General features: G+C 56.7%; 1 protein-coding gene across 2 annotated transcripts in view; it reads right to left on the bottom strand.

Annotated features, from left to right (window-relative positions):
• Window positions 1-5,097: 5,097 nt before the first annotated feature.
• Window positions 5,098-27,870, bottom strand: part of ABCG1 (ATP binding cassette subfamily G member 1) — a 52,940-nt gene continuing 30,167 nt past the window's right edge. Inside the window, exons 3-15 of one of the 2 annotated variants that reach the window (XM_081800353.1) lie at window positions 23,478-23,595; window positions 21,674-21,806; window positions 19,534-19,584; window positions 15,809-15,954; window positions 15,410-15,533; window positions 13,642-13,756; window positions 10,878-11,062; window positions 10,636-10,737; window positions 9,585-9,753; window positions 8,676-8,776; window positions 8,423-8,581; window positions 7,157-7,275; window positions 5,098-6,002 (exon numbers count right to left, since the gene is read on the bottom strand). In XM_081800353.1, coding sequence (XP_081656479.1) covers window positions 5,774-6,002; window positions 7,157-7,275; window positions 8,423-8,581; window positions 8,676-8,776; window positions 9,585-9,753; window positions 10,636-10,737; window positions 10,878-11,062; window positions 13,642-13,756; window positions 15,410-15,533; window positions 15,809-15,954; window positions 19,534-19,584; window positions 21,674-21,806; window positions 23,478-23,595 — 1,751 coding nt within the window. In that variant the 3' untranslated portion in view covers window positions 5,098-5,773. The remainder of the gene's footprint in view (window positions 6,003-7,156; window positions 7,276-8,422; window positions 8,582-8,675; window positions 8,777-9,584; window positions 9,754-10,635; window positions 10,738-10,877; window positions 11,063-13,641; window positions 13,757-15,409; window positions 15,534-15,808; window positions 15,955-19,533; window positions 19,585-21,673; window positions 21,807-23,477; window positions 23,596-27,870) is intronic. The other variant, XM_081800361.1, reaches the window with a different exon arrangement.

Genomic DNA, 27,870 nt, shown 5'->3' with positions numbered 1-27,870 from the left:
GACCAGGGAGGCATCAGGGGCTCTGAGCCTGATCTATGCTCACATGCACTATGGATGCAGACCAGCTTTATGTAAATGCAAACCCGGCTTCCTCAGTTGGTCTCAGTGTGCACGTGACGAGGCCACAGAAATGTCTGTTGGAGGAATGAGTTCAATTTGGCGTGTTCAGAGGTAACGTATAAAATTGGGCTAAGGCTAAACCCTTCCGTTTGCACAAAGATGAGACGGAGGGGCAGTAGTTCTCAGAAAATCCAGCTACGCCCAGGAGAAGGCTGGGCTTGAGGGTCATCTTCACCCTGCCTTCCTGCCCTGGAGGCTTGGATGTTACCGACAGGCTGAGCTGAGCTTGAAAGTGTGCAAGGGGGTTTCTCCCCCGCCTCTGGCTGCCGCTGGCCCTGGGGAGGCCCCGGATACAGGTTCTGCAGAGGCCGATTGTCCCGGAGGAATCTCCCTGACGTGAGAGGCCAAGGACAGTGACCCAGAAGGACCCTGGCGTGAATGTCAGCTGGGCTGAGGGACAGCGCTGGTCTGCAGAGGCAGGTGCAGAAGGAGAAGCGAGGGAGCCGGTGGGCACATAGCGCCATTACGAGTGGGTTCCACACGTGGGGTGCCCTCCGATTTTGCAGACCATTTTGAAGGCCTGGCCCCAAGCACCCCTGCCCTTGGGAGTCCTGGCTCTGGGGGAGCCGAGGCAGTGCATAACACCAGGATCCTTCGGGGTCCTGCTCACGTTCACTGTGGGGGCCCAACCTCGGGAGGACGTGCTTTCCCCATTGCAGCCTCTACAGAGATCAGGCCAGAGAGGCGGGCTTCCAGGAACATGAGAGCAACGAGCAAGGGATGTCCCTTTGAGGAATCGCCACCAGAGACCCCTCTAAGGCAGAGGGGACAGCAGGGGATGGGAAGGGAAGGCTCGGGCCTCAGCACATGGGGGTCTTGGGAATCTTTGGCTGCGGCCAACATTAACAAGGCAGGAGGAGTCTGGGGGAACAGAGAGAAAGCACAAAACTTGAAGACAGTCCCCCATGAAAATGCAGGTGTCCAAGAGAAGAAGGTAACTGTGTACCATCGCGGGGGCGGGGGGGTGCTAGACCAGGACACTGAGTAATAACGCAGAACTCTTACTAGACGTACAACAAATATATTCAAAATGCAACTTAAAAACCCATTTTGCCTAGCAAGAGTTAAGCAAATCGGTTTGAATTTGAAGCACTTAACACTGAACACAAATAAAAAGTTTTATATAAAATATTTTATTAGCAGTCGTTATTTCTTATGTGTCTAACTTTATATTCACACACTCTGCACCTTTCCGTCTTGGGGGTTCAGTTTTACCCTTTGTCACTCTCCACTTTACCCGGCATTGGATGAAAACCTCAGCGGGTTTTGACTACACTCGTCACCATCTGCACGGCAGACATGAAGTGAGGAAATTTTGTCTTTCCTTCTGGGACTAAAGGATGATGGAGCATTTAGAGACAAAGCAAAGACCACAGAATAATACTATGAGAGCCCACACCTGGAGCAGGCCTGCACGTGTGTGCACGCACACACACACACACACACGCACACGCACCCCAGCCCTCTCTCGCCCGAGCTAGTCCTCAGGCATGCTGCGTTAAGAAGCCAAGACCAGGCAAGGGCAGAGGAAGGCCTCTCCCCACGAGACAGGAGTCAGCTGAGCCTCCAGGCCCACAGGGACACCTCCATGCCAGGCGATGGGGGGCAGGGGCACGGGCCACCCTCCCATTCTGTGTGGTGACAGCAAGTCCATAATGAGTCACCACTAAACTAGCACTGCGCCTCATGCCTCACAAAGTATTTTCATGTGTATTTGGGCATTACAAACAGGAGGCAATATGGCAAAACAAAACAAAACAGGAGGCTCTGGGGTCAGACCGTGGCTCATATGTCAACTGTGCTCTTTCCTGGTGTGGGACCTGGGACCTCGCCTGCCCTCCCCCAGCCCCATGTTCTGTATCTGCCGAATGAACACTTCCCTCCCACCTGCCACACTGGAGGCCAAGCCACATCTGGGTTCCCTCCCCCCGGGCCCCCAGCGCCTGGGACAGTACCGAGCTCATGCAGAGTGCCAATGGTCATGTTTGCTGAGTTAGGGGATGAACAGAGGACCAGTGCAGTCCCCAGTGCAGGACCCGGGACACCCCAGCAGGGAAAGATGCTCAGGACACTGGGGCTCAGCCTGTTCCTCCCTCAGCAAAACAACTGAAGGTGACTCCACCTATCCTTGACCTCCTGGTAGTGCCCTTCTCAGGGTGGGAACATGGCCTCTCTGTGGGTCTCTAGGATGGACTTTTATCTAAAAGCTTAGGTTCTGTTTCCTGGCCCGGAAGGCCCCTCACCCTAGGTGACTTCAGCAGAATCTAGCATCTTTTCTGTAAAATGTTTACACGGGTTTCTTCCCACAGCCCCCATGCAGGACCTTTTCAAGAACTGACCTCTCCGGCTAATACTCAGCGAGGGCAGAGCAACGGAGGCACAAAGTGCTCTGAATGTGGGCGCAGGTGGGCTGGCACCAGAGCCCAGGCTCTGCGGCTGGAGCAGGGGCAGGAGCAGAAACAGGAGCAGGAGCAGGAGTAGGAGCAGGTGCAGGAGCAGGTGCAGGAGCAGGAGCAGGGGCAGGAGCAGGAGCAGGGGCAGGAGCAGGAACAGGAGCAGGAGCAAGTGCGGGTGCAGGAGCAGGAGCAGGAGCAGGTGCAGGAGCAGGTGCAGGAGCAGGAACAGGAGGAGGAGCAGGAGCAGGAGCCGTTGCAGGTGCAGGTGCAGGAGCAGGTGCAGGAGTAGAAGCAGGAGCAAGAGCAGGTGCAGGAGCAGGTGCAGGAACAGGAGCAGGTGCAGGAACAGGTGCAAGTGCAGGAGCAGGTGCAGGTGCAGGAACAGGTGCAAGTGCAGGAGCAGGTGCAGGAGCAGGTGCAGGAGCAGGAGCAGGTGCAGGTGCAGGAGCAGGTGCAGGAACAGGAGCAGGTGCAGGAACAGGTGCAAGTGCAGGAGCAGGTGCAGGTGCAGGAACAGGTGCAAGTGCAGGAGCAGGTGCAGGAGCAGGTGTAGGTGCAGGAGCAGTGGGTAGTGAGTAGTGGGCGGTGGGCAGAATCCCAGCTCCCCCCTTTCTCTCCGGACAAACGTCACTTAGAAGTGATATTCTTTGGACTTCCACTTCCGCCTGTACTCACAAACACGGGAGGGGTTGCACATCGTTTATGCAAGCTGTAATTCTTCCTTCTAAAAGAAGAATCACAGCCCGAGATGAAAGGGATAGTTGGGGCATTACATTCGGAAATTCTGTATGAGAATGAACGCTGGCAAGCTGGTCTGCTTTCAGTCCCAGTGTGTGAAAGACATGGTCACCTACCTCTTAACCATAAGGATTTAAAAAAACAAATCAGTAAGTTGTTTGGACATTATCTTCGGTCATTGGAATAAGATGTTTTATCTAAGGACCTGGAGATGCAAACCGCACCCTTTGCATCAGTGATGCCAAGGGTTTGTAAGAGAAGGCTCCAACAGGGGGCGCTTGCCCACAACGAGGGAAGGGCGGCATCCCAGAGCAGACAGAGCCTTGCTCCGCACCTGGACGTCTTTCCAAGCAGATCTTCCTGCCTGGTGACTCGGCATACTCGCCACACACCAGTTAGCGCTCTTCAAAAATTCCCGTATTACTTTGCGTATGTGTCTCCCTTGAAGCAGCCGACAGCCCTCACGTCCCCCAATATCGGCCCCTGACTCAGTTCCTCATCTATTAAGGGGATGAATGTAATTTATTAACAGTGGAAAATTGAAATGCAGGCAACATGAGCTCCTAGGGAAATGATCCCTTCTGAGGGTGCAGGTAGACTTGGAAACCAGATTTTCAATCTCGAGGGATCTCACTGTTTCCTTCCCAAGTGGCTGAGACACGGCACGGTGGGCTCAGGGCATACAACATGAGCTGCCTGTTGGGGGGCGGGGGAGGGTGGCCTCAGCCCTGCAGCGTGGCTCCAGGCTAGCTGGTCCTTGCAGGGTCACAGAGGGCAAGAGGTCTCTAAGTACTGACGGCATCTGCTGTGATCACATCCATCCCCTCGCCCCTCCCTCTATTTCACCAGGCTGTTCCTAGGTGGGTCTTCCTACCGGTGACATCTTGTAGGCAAATCTATCTTGAAACTCAATGAAGACTCTTTATAAAGCCTAAGTTAGATCCTGGGTAAATGACCTGATCCGGAAGGTAATGCCACATTTGTACAGAACAGCAAAACTCAAAGTTACAGTTGAATACGCTCCAGTGTGTTTACTACAAAGGATGGAAGGCTGAAAAAGGGATCGCTAAGCATCTGCGAGTCAAATCGGTATGTGAGTAAAAATCGAACTCTTTCCATTCTCTTAAAGTGGGAAATAGAAGCTTTGGGAACAAAACTGAGGAGTCAAAGACCCCTTTCGAGCTGACAGCGGCCTTGGAGATCACGCAGCGCTGTTGTTCACGGAGGAGACAGGTGCAGACAGGGCATGAACATGTGCAGAAAACAGTCCATCTCTGGGAGACCCCAGCCCCTGGGCAGTGAGATTCCAAGCGGGGAGCAACTCCATTTCCCCCCTTGGCCTCCTCTGACCTCCCCCTGCGGTCGCACCACCTCTGACAGCTGGTAGGCGCCCCAGGGGCCAGTGCCAAGCCAGAGGCCGTTCACCCCGCAGATGTGCCCGCCGCTCCTGCCCTGCAGGGATTTCCTTCTGTGATTCTGTTGCTGGGAAGAAGGAGCTTCTGGTCTGTGACATCCACAGGGGCCCAGCATGGAGAAGGCAGGGATGTCACAGACACACGGCTCGGGAGGTGGCCTCGCCCGTGACCCTGCGCACCGTCTGACCGAGCCACTCGGACTGTGCCCATTGCCTGCGAGGCCTCGGAGGCCGTGAGGTCTGAGTGCGCCCCCCCACCCCGCCGCTGGCGGCTCCCTCCCCGGCCCCCCTGGCTTTGCTGCCCCCCAAGCTCTCCCAGCTCCCGCGGAGGTAGTCGATGTGATACGTGAGGAGAGGGACATGTGTGCAAAAAATCAACAAGGCTCATCTTCTAGACACTTTTTAGGCGAAATTAAGGTGTTCAGAAAGTTAGGAAGAAATAAACAATATATTTTTTGCTTAAAATAAGCAGCACGGGGTGGGGGGGAGAAAAGACTTTGGGAAGGTTGGCCAATGTCACCCTCCAGCTTTCTGTACAACTTTTCGGAACGCGTGCAGCCCCAGAGCCTTCTCTCTGCCGGGGCACTGCGCCCACGCCTGTCCCAAGGTCTGCCTGAAAACGAGACCAGCTCCGCGCCTTAGTTAAGCCCCTCGTGTCTCTAAGCAAAGTGTGTTATTTACCCTGAATAATTTCCTTTAAAAGTACTAAAAAGATAGTTTCTTAAAATGAATGAGAGTTATCGGCTTTTGGCTTGGAAATTGACTTCTCCCTGGAGAAGGAGGCAAAACCGTAGGACGGCAGGGACAGTCCCGAGACGGGGCCACCCCCGGCCTCCCGGCCGCCCTTCTGCTGCCCACTCCTGCGTGCCCGGCCGCCGCCGTGTTAAATTCTGCACAAGGATGCGACGCCTTTCTACACCTTCTTCCCAGGTGAAGCCAGAAAGGGAGAAGGAGAGAGGCGCCGAGCTGGCTGGGCGTGGACGGGCGGCACGATGCCCGCGGACTGAGCACGCTGCCGGGGGCTGGGTAGCAGCGGTCTCTGCGGCTCTACAAGGGGCCCTGGGCCGTGATGTCTACGTCCGTGTCTCCTGGCACTCTGGTGTTTTTACCTCTCTGCCCGGATTTTGTATCTCAGGACGAAATAGGCGATGAGGCGCAGGGAGATGAAGAAAATACCCAGAACGATGAAGTCCAGGTAGAGCTTGGCGTCCTCCACGTCCAGCTCCCTCAGGATGGCCTCCGACTTCTGGAAGTGGCACGTCTCGTCGATGCCACAGTGCAGGTCCTCTCGGTCCAGCCCGTAGATGGACAGGATGACCCCTTCAAACCCATACCTGCGGAGGAAGGCACCGGCCGTGAGCAAGGCCCTCCCCGTGACCAGGGGACCCCGCGGCCTTGCGCCCACCTCCATTTGCCGAGGGAAACAGGGTCCCCCTGTCCGTAATCCGCAGTGCGGCCACCCTCCCTCCCCGAGACCCGTCTTCACGGAAATACTTCCTAGCCTCCCAAGACAAACACATCCAACGGCTTGGCTAAGGTTTTCCCAAATTTTGTTTCCTCCAGAGCCTCTACCCACAAAACCAAACTGAACGAAGAGTAGGTATTTGTTCAGTGGGGGAAACGAATTGGAAGGCTCTTTGATCGCCTGATATATTTTTTAACAGTTGGATATAATAAAGGATCTGATAGCCTTCGAAGGACTATAGAGCATTTCAGTAAAACCCTTCTGCACCGTCTCTCATTCCGGGGCAGCCCCACAGCGTCAGAAAAAAATACCAATTTTGAGAAGAAAGACATGGGTTTCTGATTTCTTGGCGTTGGACCACACACAGATTGCTGAAACTCTGTGCGGGTGCTTTGTTTTGATTTTGTTTTCCTGAACAATACATCTGGGTCTGAACTGACATTCTAGAAAAAGAAAGCTTGTTCCCAACTTCGGATCTTGTGTGTCATGTGGGATTGCTACAGCTGGGGGAGAAGAGCACTGAAGATGGGCGCTGCTCGGTGAGGCCGAGGCGCCAGGACCCGGAGCAGAGAGAATGAGGTCCGAGCGCCGCGGCGCCCGGGGGCCAGGATGCTCTTGTTCAAAGATATTAAGATGTTTAAAACAGGACTTGGTTTCCACCGGATTTACACAGAGTCAGAACCTTGTAATGAGCGCTGTTCATTCCAGAGAGGGAGGAGGTTGGTAAGATGGAAACACACCCCCCACGGCAGTCCTCCAAAACGGGCAGAAGACGGGGGTCCACCGCCGCTTCTTCAAGGCATAAATTGCTAGTATTTATTTTATCCTTGTGTGTGTGCGTGCATGTGTGTTCGAGAGGGTGCGGACACACCAGACTTGGGAAAAAGTGAAAGGCATCAATAGTCTCGGACTCATGGTGCAAAGCATCATGCTGGCATTTAGCTGGTGGCTAGGAAGTGGCTTTGGTCCCTTCCCTTGGTCCACACAGAGCTCCCGAGCGATCAGAGTCTCCAGACACGCTACCTGACGTAGGAGATATATGACATCCACTGCAGGTAAGCCGGGATCGTGTCGAAGCTGACGAAGAACCCCGAGAAGAGGAGGACGGGGATGGCCGTCACGGGTCCCACAAAGGTCGCCACCTGGGGGGCACACAGGGGACGTGCTCAGGGGCAGCAGGTGGGAATCCTGCCCAGTTTCCTCAGGTGTCCCCCGGAGGCCATATCCCACGCGTCTGGGGAGAGTCACCAGCAGCTGGGAAAGGGCCGGGGCTCCCGGCTGGTCACACAAGGCCAGGATGGCACTAAGGGCCCCTGTCTTCCAACCTGCAGCCTGTCTCCGCGCAGAGAGCAGCGGGCCCCAGCTGGGGGCGGGGGGGTGGCGAAGAGAGAGCCTCCTGCAGGAGGCAGGGACCAAGGGGAACAACGATGAGGCTGCGGCACGGCATCCGGAGGAGTGGACAGTCAGGTGCTGCTGCCGTGTCCGAGGGAGGAAGCAGCAAAGAGCACCTTTCCCTGGGCTCTCGCGGCGGCTGGTGGGGCCGAGCACTTTCCACGGCCTCCCGATGCACCCCATGCACACCATCGCTATGCCTACCCACGGATGAGGGGCCCAGTGGTCCCTGGCAGGGGGCTCTGAAGACGGAAACGGAGAGTCCATCACATGCAGCGACAGGGGAGGGCGTGTGGTGGAAGGCCTGAGGGGCACACGATTCACCAGAGTTGTGGCTTTGTGGTGGGGGACAGAGCTGACCTGAGCACCCTGCAGGCGCCGCAGTGCACACGTGGGGGTTGGCAGGTTGGGGGGCACGTGAAGCCCCGGGTCAGGGTAGGGGCGCAGGCTGCCGTTAGAGGGCCAAGGGATGGCGGAGCGGATCCCCCAGAGGCAACAAAACATAGGCGTTGAGAGCTTGGACTCGGAGCCAGCCACACGACCCTGACCAGGTCACATCGCCTCTCTGGGCCTCAGTCTCCCCCACTACAAAATGGGGATAGCACCACCCTAGCTTGTGGGCTGCCGGGGAGCAATGAGCTATGATGAGGACAGTGCTGGGAACAGCGCCTGGCAGGCACGAAGGCCACGGACACCTGCTGTTGTCATTGTGCCAACCCCGACCAGCCGCCGCGGTGCGGTTCCTTCCCCGGGCAGCGACCTGCTGAAGCCAATCTGGGAAGTCAGGGCAGAATTAGGAGGCGGCGTTTTAGGGAGGAGGGGCCCCGGCCGCATTGGCCCAGGTGGAGAAGGGAGCCCCTCCACCCCCCCACCCCGTGCTGTGTCCTCAGCTGGTACCTGCAGGGACGTGGATGCGGCTCCAATGAGCAGACCCAGGGACTGTGCCACCAGGGACGTCATGGTGCCCAGCGCGGCGAACAGCACGAACCTCACGGCGTCGGACGGCTGCGACGTCATCCAGTACACGATGCTGCAGTAGGCCACCGGGAACATGATCTGTAAGCACAGGCCCGTCACCCCTCACGGACACGGTGTCTCCAGCCCCGTCTACAGGGAATGATGGAGAACACTTGCCCCTTCACTAACGCACCTGGAAAGGCACGTCGGCCATGGTCTTGGCTAGGTAGTAGGCCTTCAGGCTGTACCAGTAATTCAGGTGTTCCCGAAGAAATACTCCCATCTCCAGGGGAACTAGGAGACAGAAGGAGGGCAAAGGGGTCAGGCAGACACAGCCCGCCAGCCGGGTATCCGCACAGGCATGCGTGTGCTGAGCTGGAGGCCACGATGCCCACCTGCCATGTGAGCGGCTCTCAGAGACGGAGATAAGACAGACGGAACGATTCACCAGCCCGGGAAAACTGCCGACCGTGTTCATAACCCAAAGGGTCACCGGGCACACAATCGAAGTGCGGAGAACATCTACTCGGATGCTGAGCATTATTGTAGTGATTCGCACAAGGATTTCCTGCTAAGCTCAGCACTAACCAGTGCGATTCCTTCCATGGGCAAGAACCCCCAAGCTGGTCCTCAGCATGCAGGGCCATTTAGGGAGGCGACATTGGGGCAAGTTTTATGCTGGAGTTTACTGTCAGCCCAGAGCGAGCTAGGGCAGCGTGCTCTGTAAACCATCTGGAACTGCATGGAAATCCATCTAGAATAGCTTTATCCACTCTCAAACTTGGCCACAGCAGGCTGGCTTAATAAGTGAATGAGGTAATAGGTTAGCAATAAGATTTGAGGTGTTCCTGATTAGAAAACTTTTTAGAAATCTCTCTCTCGTCAGCCTTCCACAATGCTCACAGTTTCTCCATTAGTGATTAATTCCTTTGGCTTAAACATGGTATGTATTTTCTTGTCTAAGAGAAAATATGATAGTCCCTGTCAACAAAGAAAATGATACTTCAAAAGACCATGACTTTCTTTGTCAGAAAACTCATCTATTGGCCGAGCCAAGACCTCGGTCCCCCGTTGGTGGGCGGGGGTAGGGTCAGGCACTCACACGTGAGAACGGTGGGCATGAGGGCGGCGAACATGAGGAACAGCATGGAAAAGAAGAGGAAGCCGGAGTTACTCAGGACCTTCTTGGCTTCGTTCCCAATCCCCAGGTATAGCAGGCCGATGAGGAGGCCGATTCCAATGTGAGACGTGATCCGCAGGTGCGTCAGGACCTGGGGGGCAGACACGGTTCTCGCTGACGTGCATGGCGGTCGGCAAAGACCTCGAGGCTGAGGCTTTGGAGACATTGGTCCCTGATTTCTTCTCCAGAAAAACAAGCCCCAACCCTAAACCAACTCGCTCTCACACACACACACACACACACACACACACACAGCAGTTTACTGCTGTTAAAACAGAAGCAATTGCTATGCTCCACAGAAGGCACGAAGGGCAGTCTACCTTCAGAGGAGGGGTCAGGTGAAACAGTGCTGGGGGGCAGAGAATGGATACGCCCGAGGTCCCTCCTCGGAGTGCTCTGGCCTGGGCAGCTACAAGCCCCCCAACATTCAAAGCAGGTCCCAGAGGCCCCCCTGGGCACTCAGCCCCCCTCGGTAGGGAGCCTGCCAGGTTGTCCACTGTGATGGGTGGACAGGATCATGGCTTGCAGTCACTCACCGCCTGCTGCCCGACGGGGCTCTGTGCACCTGCCCGTGCCCAGGCCCCCAGGGCCTCCTTGAGAGAGGGGCACACTCCCACTTGGGCTTGGCCAGACAAAAGCGGGCACAAGACCAGGTTTGCCGCCTCCAGCAGGAACTCTGACAGGCTGCCCTTTGTCATGTTCCAGAAAGGGAGCCGTGACTCCACTCTGGGTCCCAGGATGAGACACATGGGGCGGGGCCACCAGCCACAGCGGCCAACGCACAACACACCAGCACAACATACGTATTTACTGTCACAGCCACTGGGGACTGTTTGTCACGGCAGCACCGTGGAGGGAAAGCTGACTGATGCAAATGCAGGGAAAATAGCCTGAGTGCTCAGGCAGGATGAACACACTGAAAATAACCCTGCAGCTCCCTCTGTCCTGAAAGAACGTTGGCCCACAGCCTTACCGAATCCCTCATGATACTGAGGAAAGTCCGCTTGAAGAGGATGCAGAACTGGGTGAGGCAGCTGGCTGAAAAGCTGTGGCAGCCCTCCGTGGAGGTGGAGTCCTGCGGACACACACGGGAAGGGGGAGTCGTGAGCCTCCAGCCCAGGACGCAGCTCCCCCCGGCTGAGCAAGAGCCCCCACGCGGCAGGGCGCAAGGCGCAGCATGCAGCCATCCCGTGGGGGGCCAGGGCTTTGCATTACCTTTCTCCACCCCTTCAATCGTTTTGCCTGCTTTACCTCTTCAGAGGGCCGGTGCCAAAGAAAAGGGTTCACCTCGGCATCCCCCCCAGGCTCTCTCCTGTGGTCGGAGTCACACATGCCCTCCCGGACGGCTCTCACCAGGCGGCCGTTCTGATCGCCGTATTCGCCGGACGCGACCTCCATGACTGTGGGAGACACAGACGGGTCAGTCCCAGCACCCCCCTCCAGGGGGGAGCCCCCTGTCGCTAACGTGACCCCAGGCCTTGGTCATTTTGCAACAACACAGCAGTGAGCCTTGCGGGAGTCCTTTTAGCGGATTATATGGATGCTGCATGATAGGATAAGATCACGCCACAACCGAAATTTCGTCAGCTCCAAAACCCCCAGCAAGGCCAGGTGTCACATCAGGATCCTAGAAATGTGAATTCAGATGGCAATGCCAGGGAGCCTGAGGACTCGTGCATCTATTAACTTATTCACCCAGTGATGGTTACTGAATGCCTGCCTTGGGCATTCAAGCCCCAGGATTGGAGCCAAGGGATGAGCCGGAGGGGGCTTGCATGTCACTATGGGCTCAGGCAAGAGTGATGGGCGCAGTGACAGTTCTTCAGGACCATGGCGAGGGGCCCAGAGCCACCAGCCCGCTTGGGACCCTCAGCCCCACCTCACAGTCTCCAGGGAGTGTGTCCTCCACTGACCCCGTCTCTGGATCCCACGGCCTCTCCGTGGCCCCTGGTTCCACAGCCCACACGACTGCTGCCCCTTCGGGCCCGCGGCCTGCGGTCTCACACGCCTCCTTCCCACGGCCCCTCCCCTCACTGACATCCTTGCTGAAGCCCAAAGTCCGCGGCTTCGAATTTCTGGCCCTGCCTTCTGGCCACACCAGCTATTTGCTTTCCCTGAGCCTGAACCGAGGCGGCCAAGCCCTCCTAGATCCTGTCGTAAACCAGGACATGTTGCCACAAGAGAACATCATCATCAGTGATGCCACATGGGCCCAGCACGGCCAGCTCACCTGCTCACTCACACCCACCCTGCTCCACCATGTTCCAAACGGCCCCTCTCCCCTCCCGCCCTCTCTCCAGTGACGCAGAGGGACTAGAAGCTGCCAGAAGGGTACACTCTCCCCTTCATGAGACCTTCCCACAGTCCCATGTGCCCGGTTTCCTACCCCCTAGGTCCTCTCCTCTTTGCAGGCCCTCCCTGCTCTGCCCCTCCTCTGCAGCCCCTGTCCCTGCCTGCCTTCTCTCTCTGGGGAACAGGTGTGTGACAATCTTTGGCTCCATCCACTACCTTTGCAACACGCCAAAGCCTCTCTTTAGCTGAGGGTTCCCTCCCCCTCAGCCCCTTCCTGTCCACTGTGTGCCCCCCTCACCGTCATGACCCACTTCTCAGAAGACAGAGCCTGGCCTGGGAACTGTGTCTCAAGGAACACAATTTGGGGGATGATGATGTAGAGATATGGAATCCCAGCAGTGCTGTGGCCAGATGTTTGGGGGAAAAACATGGATGAGAAAGGCTGATGCCCCCGCCATTCATGTCCACCTGGAACCTCAGAATGTGGCTTTATTTGGAAAATGCTCTTTGCAGATATAATTTGTTATGGATCTTGAGATGAAATCATCCTGGATTTAGGGTGGGCCCCGAGTCCCATGACTGGTGTCTTTACAAGAGGAGGAGAGGACACCCAGAGACACAGAGAAAAAAGCCATGTTGAGGACATGGGCAGAGACTGGGGTGGCCCAGCCACCAGCCCAGGCACACCGGAGCCCCCAGGAGCTGGAAGAGCAGGAAGGACCCTCCCCTGGAGCCCTCGGAGGCAGCTCGGCCCTGCCCACACCTTGACTTCCAGCCCCAGAACTGCGACAGGATGAATTTCTGCTGATTTAGGCCACCCGGCTTGTGGGGCAATCTTGCAGCAGCCTCGGGCAGACAGGATGTGCGAGCAAAGACTGGACCCCAGCCCAGGGGCCGGGGCAGGGGGGATGGGACTGGGTGGGGGGTGTCAAGCACTTGGCGGCCTAGTAAATATGAAGCTTGAGAGAAAGAGAAGGCAAGAGGGGTTCCTGCCTCCCTGGCTTGCAGAGCCTAGTGGAGGAGACTTGGTTTTGGAGACACGGCCTGGAGAGGCTGTGAGGTTTGCTGATAGATGTGTGGGGCATGGTGTGGAGGAAGGGTGCTGGGCCCGGAGACCCGGTGGTGGGGGAAAAGTGATGGCCAGCAGCAGCGGCATCAACACCCTAGAGGGCATGGCCGGGGAGGCACCTGGGAGCAACGCCAGCATGCAGGGGTGGGCTCCTACATCTCAAGGACACGGCGTACTTCACTGCCAACCTCAGGACCTCCAACTCAGGAGAAGGAGCTCAGATCATCAACTTGATCTCTGGACTCTGAGCTTCACCTTTTTTGTTATGTTTGGTGGAAATTTAAATCCGCATTTTAACAACTTGGTTAATCAATGTAAGAGGGTCATTTTTTATTTTTAAAGGTTATTTATTTTCAGAAATACCTTCCTTTAAATCAGAAACGTAACACAGCAAAGCATTAGGAAAAATGGCTCCTAACAACAACGTCCTTGTTCTAGTTCCCAGATCTCTGGAGGAAAGAAAACCTCTAATTTGTTCTTAAAAGCTTCACCACAGGATGGCAGTTGAGCCATGTGTAGAATATTCAAGATTTGGGGGCTTCAGGTAAAAGCAGAAACCCACCAAGAGTGGAAAAGAGCCCCTTTCTTTCCCCTCCAGCTGGTTAAGGCTCTACTTACCAAAATCAGCTGGGTTGTGATAGGTTGGGCAGTTCAGACCTAAATCCCTCAAGTATGGTACAAGATTTGAGACTTTTCCCCGGTACACACATTGTCCTTGACTAAGGACATAAAGCTAGAAAAAAGTAAAGAGAGGGAGAACATCAACCTTGTCCTCCTTTGTAAAGCAACAGGAGCTCCCAATCCATCCAGCCCTCCATCCATCACCCATTCAACCTTCTGTCTACCCACCTACCCATCCATTTACACATCCATCCACCCTCCCATTTATCCACCCATCCACCCATCCATCCACCACCCATTCAACCTTCCATCTACACATCCATCCAACCCACCCATTCAACCCTCCATCCACCCATCCATCTTTCTATCCAACCACCCACCCACTCAACCACCCATCCATCCACCACCCGTTCAACCTTCCATCTACTCATCCATCTATCCTCCCATTTATCCACCCATCCATCCATCCGTCCATCCATCCAACCACTACCCATTCAACTTTCTATCCATCCACCCACCCACCCATTTATCCATCCATCCGTCCATCCATCCATCCATCCACCACCCATTCAACCTTCCCATCCATCCATCCATCCATCCATCTTTCCACCCATCCACCCACCCACCCACACATCCACCATCTATCCACCACCCATTCAACCTTCCATCTACCCATCCATCCACCACCAATTCAACCTTCCATCTACCCATCCATCCATCCTCCCATTTATCCATCCACCCACCCATCCATCCAACCAACCACTATCCATTCAACCTTCTATCCATCCACCCACCCACCCATTTACCTATCCATCCACCCATCCATCCATTACCCATTTAACCTTCCATCCATCCATCCACCCACCTACCCACTCAACCACCCATCCATCCACCACCCATTCAATCTTCCATCTACTCATCCATCCACCACCCATTCAACCTTCCATCTACCCATCCATCCACCACCCATTCAACCTTCCATCTACCCATCCATCCATCCATCTATTCATCTAACCACTACCCATCCAACTCTCTATCCATCCACTCACCCACCCATTTACCTATCCATCCACCCATCCATCCATTACCCATTCAACCCTCCATCTATCCATCCATCTTTCCATCCATCCACCCACCTATCTACCCATCCATCCACCACTTATTCCACCTTCTATTTATCCATCCATCCACCCACCCACCTACCCATGCACCCATCCATCAGTCAATTTCTCCTTCTTTCAGGAGAGCTTTATGTTACCTCCCCAAAATGTTAAAGTTCAAAGGGAACTTAAAGTCAGGGAAGATATCATATGGACAGGCATTACTTTAATATATTGCTTTTCTTCACCCTCACACCAACCATCTGCTAGGAAAGATTCTGAAGCTGTACACATTTCATCCCTGGGCCCTTTTTTTTTTTTTTTTTTTTTTTACTTATAATGTCAAAACCTATGATTTATAAAAGAAATGATATTGTACACATATGATAAGCTGCCATTTAATTCTGTAAAACAGGTGTTCCCCCATTGTTACAGGGGTGGGGGTGGAAAATGAAGCTTTAGTAATATCAGACCCCTCCTCCCCAGAGGGAGAACACTGGTCAGCTCTTTCTACCCTCCTGCCCTGCCACCTTAGCTGCTTATGACTCCAGAGTCCGCTGAAACACAACACTTAAGGCCACTCAAAAATGAAGACACCCCCAGGAACGGACAGGAAGCTGTGAGTCCCTGGGACTTGGCATCACCTGGGCTATCACCGCACGTACCTGGTCGAAGAGTTCGAAGAGCTTGGCGCTGGGCTGGTGGATGGTACAGATGATGGACCTCCCTCCTTGAGCCAGCCCTTTCATCAGGGAGACCACCTGGAAGCAGGAGGCACTGTCCAGCCCACTGCAAGGCAAGGGGCACCGTGAGATGCCTGTGGGACCCCCCCAAACCGTACCCCATATTCACAGCACAGTGGGGAGGTCCATCCTACAGGCCTGAGCCTGTCATGTCTTCTAGAGTCAGACAGGGAGAGGGTGGGAAGTCAGGCCTCTGCTCTGGGACCCCAGGACAGAGAAAAAGATGGGTAGGCAGAGCACATGCCTCCCCCTTTGGAGGCAACTCCAGGGGCCCCTGCTGGTGGAGAGGGCAGGGCTCTTCCCTCCGCTGCTCTTGATTACCTGGTGGGCTCATCAAAGAACATGACAGGAGGGTTGTTCACCAGCTCCAGGGCAATGGCCAGGCGCTTCCGCTGGCCGCCCGAGAGGCTCCCAGTCCGCGTGTTGGCACAAGACAACAAGCCCAGAGCCGTCAGGATCTCTTTGACCTGGGGGAGCAGCAGAGCCAGTGTCATCAGGGACTACCCGCCACACCTCACCACCTGGAAACACCTGCCGCCCCCCCCCAGCCCACTCATGGACACACACGGATGGGGTTGCTTATCGGGGCCCATCCCAGGCTGCCTGTTGCCAAGTGGGAAGGTGCTTTTCCAAGTTCGAGTTCCTGGGTTTGGGGCCAGGAGGCTGGGGAGCAGTGCTGGACCCAGGCCTGCTGGGACTGGAGGCCCCGTTCTGCCTCCTGCTGGTGACCTGGCAGGCTCCCACCCTTGTAAGCCTCGCTCAGGCCCAGGAAGGTGACAATGACCATGTGCAGAACGGGGGGCCCAGGAAGGTGCTCAATGACCATGTGCAGAACGGGGGGGCCCGGGAAGGTGCTCAATGACCATGTGCAGAACGGGGGGCCCGGGAAGGTGCTCAACCACCATGTGCAGACACACAGCCAGTGGATGATCAGGTGTCTGAGCAGCACAAAGGGGAGGGCCATCATGACGGCAACATGGGAGAAGCAGTGAAAACATGTGGCATAAAGCCTGGCCAGAGGAAGCCCTGTGATTATCAGCAGCTGTTAATGGCACTCTGAGCAGGGCCCATGGCACCCGCAGACCCATGCCACACCGGCCAGGCCTTCAGGGAGAAGGAAAGCCACCCGTTGGCACTCGTCATGGGAGAACCAGGGCTCTGATGGGGCAACAAGGCCAGGAAATGGCTTGACGCAGTCACTCCTTCCACGAGGGCCCTGCCCATGCCCCCCTTCCTCCCGGGAAGCAGGCTGGGCACCAGGATATAAACAGTCCACTGTGACTAAGCCTCCGTGTCCACTCCAGGTCATTGATCCAGTATTGACTCGGGGAACAGAAGTCAGCAGACTTGAGCGTGGTTTTCAGGTGTCTTCCTGGAGGCAGCCCCCCGGGGCAGTGGGGCTCCGCAGCAGCCCGCCCCACCTCCACCCCAGGCTCACCTCCCAGGGCCAGCCTTCTTGGACTTCCCGCAAGAACACGCCTGGCCACCATCCCAGCCCCTGGGGACGGACCTCAGGCCAGTGGTTTCTCTGGGGAGATGAGGTCATCCAGAAGGAGTAGGAACTCACAGGGAAGAAAATTTCCACTCCAGCTCTTGAGTTACTGATGCACAGTCAGGACAAAATGCAGCCTGGGTGACAGGATGAGCCAGGGCACCACTGTTCCACGGGCCAGGGGGCAGTCGGGTCCGACAGACCTGGGTCCGAATCCCACTAGGCATTTTCCTTGCTGATCTATAAACCCAATCCGCTGCCCTTCTAGAATGCACTGCATCTGAGGGATCCCAACCGGGAAAGGTCAGCGAGGTTGCCTGGGAAGGGCCAGCAAGGCGGGGCAGGTGGGGAGGGCTCTTTGGCACAGTCTCCTTCCCCTGCAGACGCCATCTGTTGGCTTTCCCAGAGCCACCAAGCTTGTGCGGTCTTCTGGAACCACAGGCCACACTTGCAGAACGAAGAGTCACTCCGGTCGCTCCAGGCTTGCCTTTGGGCCCCCCCACGCCTCGGCATATGCCCACTCCCTTCCGCCTTCTGTCCTCTCGGGGCTCCCTCCTTGTGGCCGGGTGCACCCCGCCTCACGTGCCCTCGGCCCCCACGGACAGGATGCTGGAGGTGGAGGCAAATGTCAGTGCCGGCCCTTCCCCTGCCCCGTCCAGCCCATTTCTCCAGCATTCTCTCAAGAGTGATGCTCTGCAGGTTGGTTTTGTTTTAAAACTAGTCAGAAAGAACAATGTCTCAGCCCTGGGAGACTTCGCTCCCGAGCAAGCCCCTTCTGAGAACCCTCGAGGGCTGAGGCTGCTTTTCTGGGAACCAAGGAAGGCTGTCGACAACACATTCCGTTACCTACTAGAACATTCCATTCTATTGTTTCCACGAGTTACAAACAACCACAGCCTAGATTCGAGGGAAATGAGTCAGGGCAGGCACTCGGCCGCTGTTTCATCCTTGAAATAACCACAGAATCCTGCGGATGCTTTCTTGGGAGAGACGGGCCCTACACTTGGCTGAGGCCTGGAACGGGGGCTTCCAGTGAGAAGCATGTGCAGGACCCAAGACCAGCTCCAGGCCCCACAAGGAAGGCTTACCGCCTTGTTCAATCCAGCAGCAGATGAATTTGGAGAGGGGCAAGGCTTGCCCTCCCATGGGAGGACTTAGTCATGCAGTCAACCAAGAAGACCCTCGTTGACTCGATGTCTTTGCTCTTGTAAACCCAGCTGAGAACAGCGCACGGCTGTCTTCATGTCCGAGTCTTAGGCCCGCCGGAGACACCTCCTCGCCCTACCAAGAAGGCAGTCTCGCCCCTGTCCCTTCTGCTAGAGCAGGCAGAATGGGCTCCCGTGGCCTCCCCAAGACCCTGGCCGGCCACCCGATGGCATGGTCCCCACACCTGCCACGTCTGGGTTCCAGTAATCCATTTCATCCCTTTGGACCTCAGAATAAAAGCTCCCCAGGAGGCACCCAACAACACAGTGGTCGTGGGCCCCTCTCCCTCCTGTCCAGGACGGCTGACCCCGGACTCCCGGGCTGATCCTGAGGGTTCTGAAGGGTGGTGGCCAGCCATGGGGCCACGGTGGAGAGGATGCCCGGCATTGTCTTCATGACGCATTTACGTCATGTTAACTATTATGCGCCACAGGAAAGGGAATTGACGCAGTAAATAGAATTGCTATTAATATTTCTTAAGTGCGCTCACCGCATTGTTCTGATTTGCAGCAGAGAGCACGTAGCGCTACTGGTTCTAACCCTGTGGACCCTCCTCATTCCACTGCTGGACCCTCGTCTTGCAAGGGTTTAGAAGACAAGATGGTATCGCGCACGAGTGGGATTTCACCCAGCTCTACTCTTGCATGGAAATCCCACTAGCGCCAGGCCAACCGTGGAGCGGAGGAGGGAAACTGAGTTTCCCCCAGCTGATGTGTAAACATAAGCGGGTCCCACCTGCCTCATGGGGCCGCGTGGGGCTTCATGGGGCCGCATGGGGCTTCCCGGCACCCTCCCTGGGCCCTGGGCTTTGGGGGAGCCAGGGAGGGGGGGATGAAGAGGATTAGAAGGTCTCCAGCATCCCGGAAACTTGTTTATTTGATTTTTTTTTAAGGCTGCTTAATAATGTGTAAGAACCAAATTTCTTCTCGTGAGTGCGGGTGGGCGAAGGGTGGTTATTTTTAAGGGAATGACTAACCATCTTCATTGTTAGTGTTTTATAAAAAAAAAAAAAAAAAAGCAATGGCGTATAAAGCATATTGAGCACCAAACAGGGCAGAGGGAGTGCTTGGTCTAATGTCCAGGCTGGTGTGCTCGGGCCACCTGAGCTTCCCTGCCGCGTCCTTGCAGGCTGGTGGCCACGCTGAGGTCTATAGTCTTGGGGCAAGGAGGCCCCTCCCAGGCCCACGGCTGCTGTGCTGGAGCGCACACTGAGATGTCACCGTCCCCCGCACAGAAATCTAGGTGATAAACCAGCAAGCAAAACCAGTGCCCAAAGTCCCTCCCCACGCGTTTGCCAAGTGGATTTCGTGCACTTTCGGGACCACCGGTGGCTCAAGGGTGCACTCACCATCTCCTTCCTGCCTTCGTCCTTCTCCTGGAGCTTCAAATGTGCGGACACCTGCCGGGGGTGGGATCAGAACAGATGGCGGTCAGCAGGGCACACCTCACTCTGACACTACAGAGGACACCCCTCGGAGGTCTGGGCTTCCCACCCCCCCTGGGCTTCACAAAGGCAGGGCCCAGGACAGCAGTACATGTCCGGGATGCTTCCTGTCATGTCAGATGGCTTCTCTGCTGTGCCCAGAGGGAAGGCAGGTGTGGGCACCCGACCGACCGGGACACTCCAGCCATCAGTGAAGACCACTGCTGTATATCTAGGAAGTCCATGGGCCACCTGTTGAAGCACCGACAGACTAAAATGACCCACCGTGGAGTGTTCACAACACAGAAATTGGCCAGTGCTAAATGTGAGGACTCCAGTTTTGTGGTCATTTTGTTTTGCTTGAGGTCCTGTTTGCTGGCACACCAAGGGGCCCCTGGCACTGCTTGGTGAGACTCGAGGGGCCATCAACATCCAGTATTGGCCCTGGTTCTGGCCTGTCCCGTTCTGGGGGTGACCTTGGGGGACAAGGCCTTGCAGGGGACAAGGACAAGGGGGACTGCTCCGTTTCCTCATGGGCACACTTTCCAGCCGGTGAGCTGGGGGAGAGGCCAGGCCTGGGGTGCTTGCAGGGCCAGCTGCCCACTCGGCAACACCCAGGGTCACTGTGCGGTCTGCCTGGTGGTCTTGAGGGTCAGAGACAGCACGTGGAAATGCACAGCCGTTCTGACACGTGGCTGGGATGGGGTGCAGGTGTCCAGTGTCATCCCTACGCCTGTGGCAGGACCTTCAAAACCAAAAAGCAGTATTCCCTCAAGCGAGAGGTGATTTTCAAAGGCATCATAAAACTCTCCAAGGTCAAAACCTAATTTCATTCTGAAAATGAACTTCACAGCAGAGCGTGGTGACAGGTTGGGGACTGTCACCAATCTTGTCTGCACAAGAAAGCAGTGATCGAGCTGGAAGCCAAAGGGAAGTTTCTCAGTCAAGTAACCAAGTGCTGAGTTGAGTAACTGGCTGAGAAGCTCAATTCTGGTCGCCCAAGAGAATGGTGAAGTAGCCCTTCAGGGATCAGCAAAGCTTGAATTTTCTAAATTTGCTGTTCTGTTTGAACGCCTCCTGAGCTCCTGGTGCTGCAGTCAGAATGGCCATGTAGAGGCAGGATACACTCTTAGGGGCCCCGGGCACGGGGCTGCTGGTGAGGTCCAGCCCGGTGGAGAGTTCTCCCCCTTTCCAGAACACTCAGTCCCCGGGGACACGAATGAGGACAACCCGCAGAGCAGGTTAGGGGGCAGATCGCGTATCCGACATCTTACTCTGCATCCCTTTGCTGAGATAAGAACCCCCTGGAGTAGCCCTTCAGATGAAACGCCGGGCAGCTACTCTCCAACCCCGCAGAGAGGAAGCTTTGCCCCGTCCAAATCAGAAGCACAGGGCAAGACCTCTCTTGGCAGGGAAACCAAGGCAAACGCCCGTTTATCAACCAGGGACGTAAGGCAGAACTGCTGAGAACGGGGAGGGCCGAGAGGCCGGGCACGGTCTTTGGCAGCAGGCCAGGAGAAGGCAGAAAAGCAAGCAGCCTGAGCACATGCCGTCCGGGCTGCTCCAGACCCCGTCGTGCAGGCGCCCCGAGCTCACTGCCACGCTCCTGGTGACTGGCCGGGCCTTTGTGCATACGGGGCCTGGGATGCAGGGGGGTGTGCAGCAGATGCTTGTTCCGATCCCCCGACCCCGGCCGGCAGGGCGCTGACGACAGGACACTCAGGGCCCCAACCCAGGCGCCAGGTTGGGGACCTCAGGCCTAGAGCCACAAATAAGTAAGGACAGCTGATGGCGCATGGGCGGTAAGATTGTGGCCACCTCTAGGTGGTCACCCACAGAAGGTGGGTCAATAGCCTTCTCACAAACTTGACCATGATTTCGCCGTCCAGAGTCCGTGAGAACCTGGGGTGTGGGGACCTTGTTTTCGATGAGGCTGTCCAAACAGCAGGCCTGGTGCCAGAGCCCCACCTGCCGGTGCGCAGGTGACCCGCAGAGGGCGCTGCTTTGTCCGATGGGGACGAGGGAGGCCAGGCCGGGGCAGGCCCAGGCCAAGGGGGCGGCTCACCATCATGGCCTCCTGCACCGTGAGATGTGGCAGCAGCATGTCGTCCTGCATGATATAACAGGACACCTTCCGGAAGCAGCGCAGGTCCCGGGGCAGGCCGTTGATGAGGACGGCGCCCTTCATGCCCGTCTCCCTGCAAGCACACAGAGCACACGGTGAGCTCCTCCTCCAGGGCCTCGGGGAGGGAGGGGGCCCCTCCCAGCAGCTTCCCAGCTGGACCGTTTATGGCAGGGACGCCAAGGGGCCAGAAGGGATGGAGGGGGCGACCCAGAACAGCACCAGGACGCGCAGGACGGAGCTGCGTGGAGAACATGCTCAGGATGAAAGGGGAAGGGGCACCGAGCCCCTAAGGAACAGGTGCTAATAAGCAGAGATACTCGTGGGTGCTCCCACCTGCGGCCCCCAGGTCGGAGGGACACCCCGGCTCTGCTGGGCTTTGTGAGATTGGCTTCCGAATGATCTCGTGAGTAGCCAAGGCCACACCAAAGGCCCCAAAGGCCAGGACTCTGCAGCCGAGGGTGTCGGTCAGAAGCAGTTCCTGAGGGCACGAGGGGAGCAGACTCCCAGTGCACAGGTGTCTCACAGGAGGGGCTGGGCCCTGCACCCCTGTGGCCAAGGGGATGCTCCTTCTCCACAGGGGAAGTTGTCCCCTCACTCAATAGATCGGGGCATGGCGTGTGCATCTCGGAGACGCCAGCCACCCTCTCTCGCGCCCCCTCCCAGACCCACTGTGCATCTGCGCTGCCCCATGCCCTCCCCGTGCGTCATCTCAGCCCCGGGGAGGGGGCGGAAGCCACAGGCATCCCCCTGAGGACCTGCCTCCTAGACGTCCCAGAGCACAGAAACACCAAGGGGCTGTGGAGACCAGTGCAATCCCGGCTGGTTTCCAACTTCATCCCGGCCAGTACTGCGACCTTGGGCTCGTTCCTCCAGGGCATGGGCCGGGATCCCCTGGCCACCCTTGGGGCCAGGCTTGGGGCCCAGGCACCTCCAGGCAGCGGTCGGCGGCCCCAGGCTGCCTGAGCACCCCCGGCCAGGCAGCGGCTGTGGGTCCGTGGACGTGCTGAAAGTGTCTGCCCTCCACCCCTGCCACGCACCCCCATGATGCTGGGCATCAGCTGCAAGCTTTTGATGTGAATGCAACAGGCAGAAACTTGTCATATGGGAGGTTTTTAAAAATCCTAATTTCTGGCATTAAAGAGTAATTCAGAGGTCCTAAGGAAAGGGGTGATATTCGTCTTTTTTTCCAGGAGATGAAATTATTAGTAGTATTAGCGGTATTTGCTAATGTTGGCAAATGGGAGCCCGAGAGCGGAGGACAGAGGATCTAAGAGGGCAATTTAACACTTGGAAAGATTCAGTTTTCCAGCCGCTCTCCCAGGAAAGACACTGGCAGGACGTCGGGGGCTAACACAGGCCCAGGCCAGAGCACCTGAGCCCCGGGCCCCTGTCTGACGGTTCTCCTGCTGCTCACCTTACATTTTTTTTAATCTTTTTTTTTGAGAGAGCAGGGAGAGGGAGAGAGCGAATCTCAAGCAGACTCCCCGCTGAGCTCGGAGCCTGATGCGGGTCTTGATCTCATGACCCTGAGATCATGACCTGAGGCGAAATCAAGAGTCGGACGCTGAACCGACTGAGCCACAGAGGCGCCCCAATCCTAAGGCCTCTTAATGCTCAACCCCACAGGCCTCACCGGAGTCTGTGCAGAACCTTAAGAAGTGACAGGACAGACTGGGCAGCTACTCTCCAACCCCGCAGAGAGGAAGCTTTGCCCCGTCCAAGTCAGAAGCACAGCTCTACTCACCTGTACCCAGCCAGAATGTTCATGAGCGTGGACTTCCCAGCCCCGGAGGGCCCCATGATGGCCACCAGCTCCCCGCTGTTGAACTTCCCGGAAATCCCTTTCAGGAGGGTCTTGTATCCTGCAGAAAGCACATCACATTCATTGCCAGCCATCGTGGGGTCCGTGGGTTCGACCCCCACACAGGAAGGACAAACCCACAAATACGCTAAAGACACAACCAAGACTAAAAGCAAGATTTTTCATGCGTTGCGTAAAATGCCGAGCTCTGGGTGAGAAAGTCAGCCTCCTATGTGCCCCCTTCCTCAGCTGCCTCTCGCGGTCCCCTTGGCAGCTCCGAGCTCTGCACGCGCGGTGTCTGGCCTACGAGGAATCCACCTCCTGGTGGGACAAGGAAGCAGGTGCCTCCTCCAGGACCCCAGAGCCAGTGTAAACAGATCTTAACCCAGGGCCACGCCACCCGCCACGCTGCCTCCGCCCCCATGACGGTGAGCAAGCGCCTTTATTAATCAAATGATTCTTCTTTCATTTATTTATACTTTATATTCATATAAACTATTCGTGTAAAATTGATTCACATATCATTATCTTATAATTAAATAATTAAAATAGCATTAATTAATTAAGAATTAAGAGTTTATCATTTTGCAGCCACATCAAATTGCTCTGGAATTTCTGCCAAGTCTCCATCCGGGAGCTGCATCAAAGGAAAACACACCCCACACAGAGCCACGTTAATCTTTCTTCGAGGGGACTGTTCGATGTGCTATAAACAAAATAGAAGCAATTGGACCACAGGTAAAGGCTCCTAATTCAGAAACATTTTCTCAGTTCCTGAGAAACATCCTCAGAGCAGACCCTCCAATGGTCACAATCATGCAAACGAAGTATTTGACCCCCCACACCCAACGGTTACAGGGGCGAGTGAAGCGCCCCACGGAGCCCCTTGTTCTGGCCGTCTGCTCCCTGCACCCCCACACCTGCATGGGCCTAGGGAGTTCTCGCCCAGTGGTCTACTCGTCTTTCACAGATGAGACACCTCCACTCCCACCGGTCACCAGGTGCCACCTCGATTTGGACAGGGAGTGCCCGAGGACCAGTTTCCTCAGGCAGGAGAGAGAGGCAGCAAGCTGTGGCCCTGCGATCTGCCTCATTACGGACAGCGACAGTCGCCTGGGGAGGGCTGACAGTCACCGAGGTGGGAGAGGGGTAGAGGAACAGCGCACATGCGCAGTCTGGAGGAGGCGCTCACATGCCTACCCCCGGGACGAAGGTGACTCAGGTCAGCTAACAGGCACCAGAGCCAAGGGAGACCAGTGTGGGGAGGGGCCCCAAAGCATAGAGTCTGTGTCTGCCCCTTGGTGGACAGACACACGGAAAAGCTGGGGGACAGCAGAGGCTTCTCCTCCGCAAGGTCAAGCTCCTGGTGCAGGGGCCCCCGTCAGGCACCCCGGGGCCTGGGCCACGGGGACCTGCATGACATCACCGAAGGAGTGTTAATGCCGGGCGGACGTCTGTTCGTTTGTGGCTGGCCTCCTGGCGGTTCAGGTCAGGACCGGGGTTACCCTCGAGCAAACCCTCCCTTAGGCTGTTCTGTGAATCAGGGACCACCTGAGGATGCAGGTGAGTCCCTGAGATGACCACGAGCTGGCCACCGGCCGTTTGGAGGCCAAGTGCAGTCTGCTGGCCTGGGGGCGGCCCTCCATCCCGGGGTTCTGAGAGGCCCTTTCCCTCGGGGCAGCGCCCACGGGGGATCCTCTGACAGCACCCGGGCCTGTCCCTTGGTATCGGGGTGCACACTGTGCACCAGATAATAGCACAACCCACTCAGGCTGTGCTCGCCAGGATGCGTACCAAGGATGCAGGGCTGTGGGGGCAGCAGGCCCTTTCAAGGGAGAAGGTGGGCCCCTGGGGTGTAGCCTGTGGTCTTGTCATTTACACCAAGCGAGTGGGAAGGTGGGTCTGCCCATGAACCCCTGGGCTGGCTGCGCCGATACATGGCCAGGTCGTGCGAGGCTTGTGAGGCTCAGGACTCGAGCCTCCGGGAGGGACGCTGGCTCCCAGCACAGCCTGAAAGGACAGGGGACCTGCGGCAGGCTGGCTGGGAGGGGTCCTCCCGTGAGGGGCCTGCACAGGGTCGGGCAGCCGAGAAGGGGCAAGACGCAGCTCGGGGCTGCCCCTCTCTAATATCAGAAACCTGCTTTTCTTAGAAACAACAAACACAGGTTTGGGATAGAAGAATCACAAAAGCGACAGTGGAAAGTGAAGAAGTCACCTCTCTGTCCTACTTCTGGACCCGCAGGGGTCCACGTGCACACTTGGAGCTGGGGACCTCGGTCTGGTGCTGGGGGACCAGGAATCCCCGTAGAGTGGCGTTTGTGGGTGTCCCACACGTGTACAACTCTGTCTTTATGTAACAAAATTGTCCTCGGCTGCAGAGCCTTGCACGTGTCCCCTTATAGAAATACGAAATGGAGGTGCCCTACTTCCCGCCCAGGAGCTCCGCCCAGCCCAGTTCTGGGCACAGTGGAGGGGCCGCCTGCTTCCTCCTCCGTGTGCTGTGGACACTCGTTTACACGGGGGCTTGTCCTGCTGCTTCTGGTCGGGGTTGTGATGCTCAGAGGATCCCAGGGACAGAAACCACAGAGGGGCAGGGCCAAGCAATGCCCATCAGCCCCCCGCAAGGTGCGGGCAGCCCGTCTCTAAAACAATCAGTCCAGAAACCAAAGCAAAACCCAGACAAGAGAGGAGAGGAGAGAAGAGACAAAGACAGAGAGGACAGTGCCTGGTCCCTCCCTCACAAGGACAGGAACCCTGCTCGGACACCGGGCCTTCCCATCTCAGAGGATGCTGGCAAAGCTCTGGCACCCAAACCCAGGTTAGCGCACGATGCTTTAGAGGGACACGGTGTCTGTCCCACCTACAAGGGTCAGGGGACACACAGCAGCATAACTTCAGTTGAGTGGGGGGCACACAGTTGTCTCCTTTTGTAGAAACAAGCCCTCGAAGGAGAAGCTCAGAGTACAGCCCTGGGTGCACACGATCCGTAATTTGCAGACGAGAAGCAAGGGCTCAGAGAGGGTTAATGACCTGCCCAAGGTCACACAGCAGGTCAGCAGAGAAGCCCACATTCCATCCACATTGCCCAACCCCAGAAGTGTCTTCCCCCCGGGGCATGAGCCTTTGCCAGGGCCGGGAATGCAGCTGAGAGGCTTGGGGGGCTGCAGCGGCTCCCATGTGTGGGTGGCTCCCATTAAATCACCGAGGTCGGTCAACTCGGGAATGTGCCTTCAGTCTGCTATGCAGGAAGCACTTCCCAGAGAACGGGAAGACAGGACACGCCTTCCTTCCCCAAAAGACGAAATCACCCCATTGCCGGAGGCCAACGATGCCACCCGGGTCATGTTTCAGAAGCTAAGGCCAAAACCCCCTGTGTGCATCCAAAGAGCTCTGAGCCAGTCAATCCTCCCTTACCCTTCAGGTGCTTCTTTCCATAAAATGCCATCTGAGCCCTTGGGGACCCATTAGGCTCCCAATCCCGGTTTCCTGCAGAAAATAATAAGCAGTTCATCCCGCAAATTCCAGCAAGCAACCGGCTCACTCAGATTTGGTTTCGCAAGTTGTGGCTTCAGAAGCGGCGGCTGTCTCTAGAGAGGTCCCAGGGTCGCTCAACCCCCGGGTCTGGTTTCTGAGCCGCACCAAGCAAAGGCGCGCTGTCTCCCTGTGCGGGGCGGCCAACAGCAGCAGTGGGTCCCCCGGGAGAGCAGAGCAGGTTCTGCCGTTGTCCGAAAGTCAAATGCCATCCTGAGAGTTCAGCACGCTGACCCCTGCGGGCCCAGCACGCCACAAACATGAGTGTGGACAGACCATCGTGGTGCGTGGAGCCCTGCAGGCAGAGGCCACAGACGGGCCACCGTCCCGGGTTTGTTCCCTCACTCAAGACCTTGCCAAGGTGGCTGTGTCACCCAGAATAGGCCACGTTCCAATAAACCTTACTTACAAACAGAGGAGGTGGGCACATTCGGTCCCCAGGCCGCAGTTTGTGAACCTGCTCCAGAACTTCGGAGTGGGGTTGGCCTGGCACCCAGGGCAGCTGGGCTCCTGCCACGTCATTTCTCTCGGGCAGGTGTGCTTGCAAGGTTGAGGAAAGGCCAGGTAAGGATGGGGTGCCCCTGCTCCGGGGAGAACAGGAGAGCTGAGGCAGCTCTGAGAGGAAGCGAGCTTCACTCTACACCCAGGGGCCAGGAGAACGCCGACTGAGACCCAGCTCATTAGCAGGACCGGTGATGGCCTGTCAGTGCTCACTGATGGACGGCTTTACGGCTGCTGGTCCCCATCACTCCCAGACCTCCCACAGGTACCAACCTAGCTAGGGAGCCACGCTGCTGGGGGTGGG

The sequence above is a fragment of the Leptonychotes weddellii genome, chromosome 1 (genome assembly GCF_054177405.1).
Source record: "Leptonychotes weddellii isolate Sample4059 chromosome 1, ASM5417740v2, whole genome shotgun sequence".
Taxonomy (NCBI): domain Eukaryota; kingdom Metazoa; phylum Chordata; class Mammalia; order Carnivora; family Phocidae; genus Leptonychotes; species Leptonychotes weddellii.
This window is presented reverse-complemented; position numbering and strand designations above follow the sequence as displayed.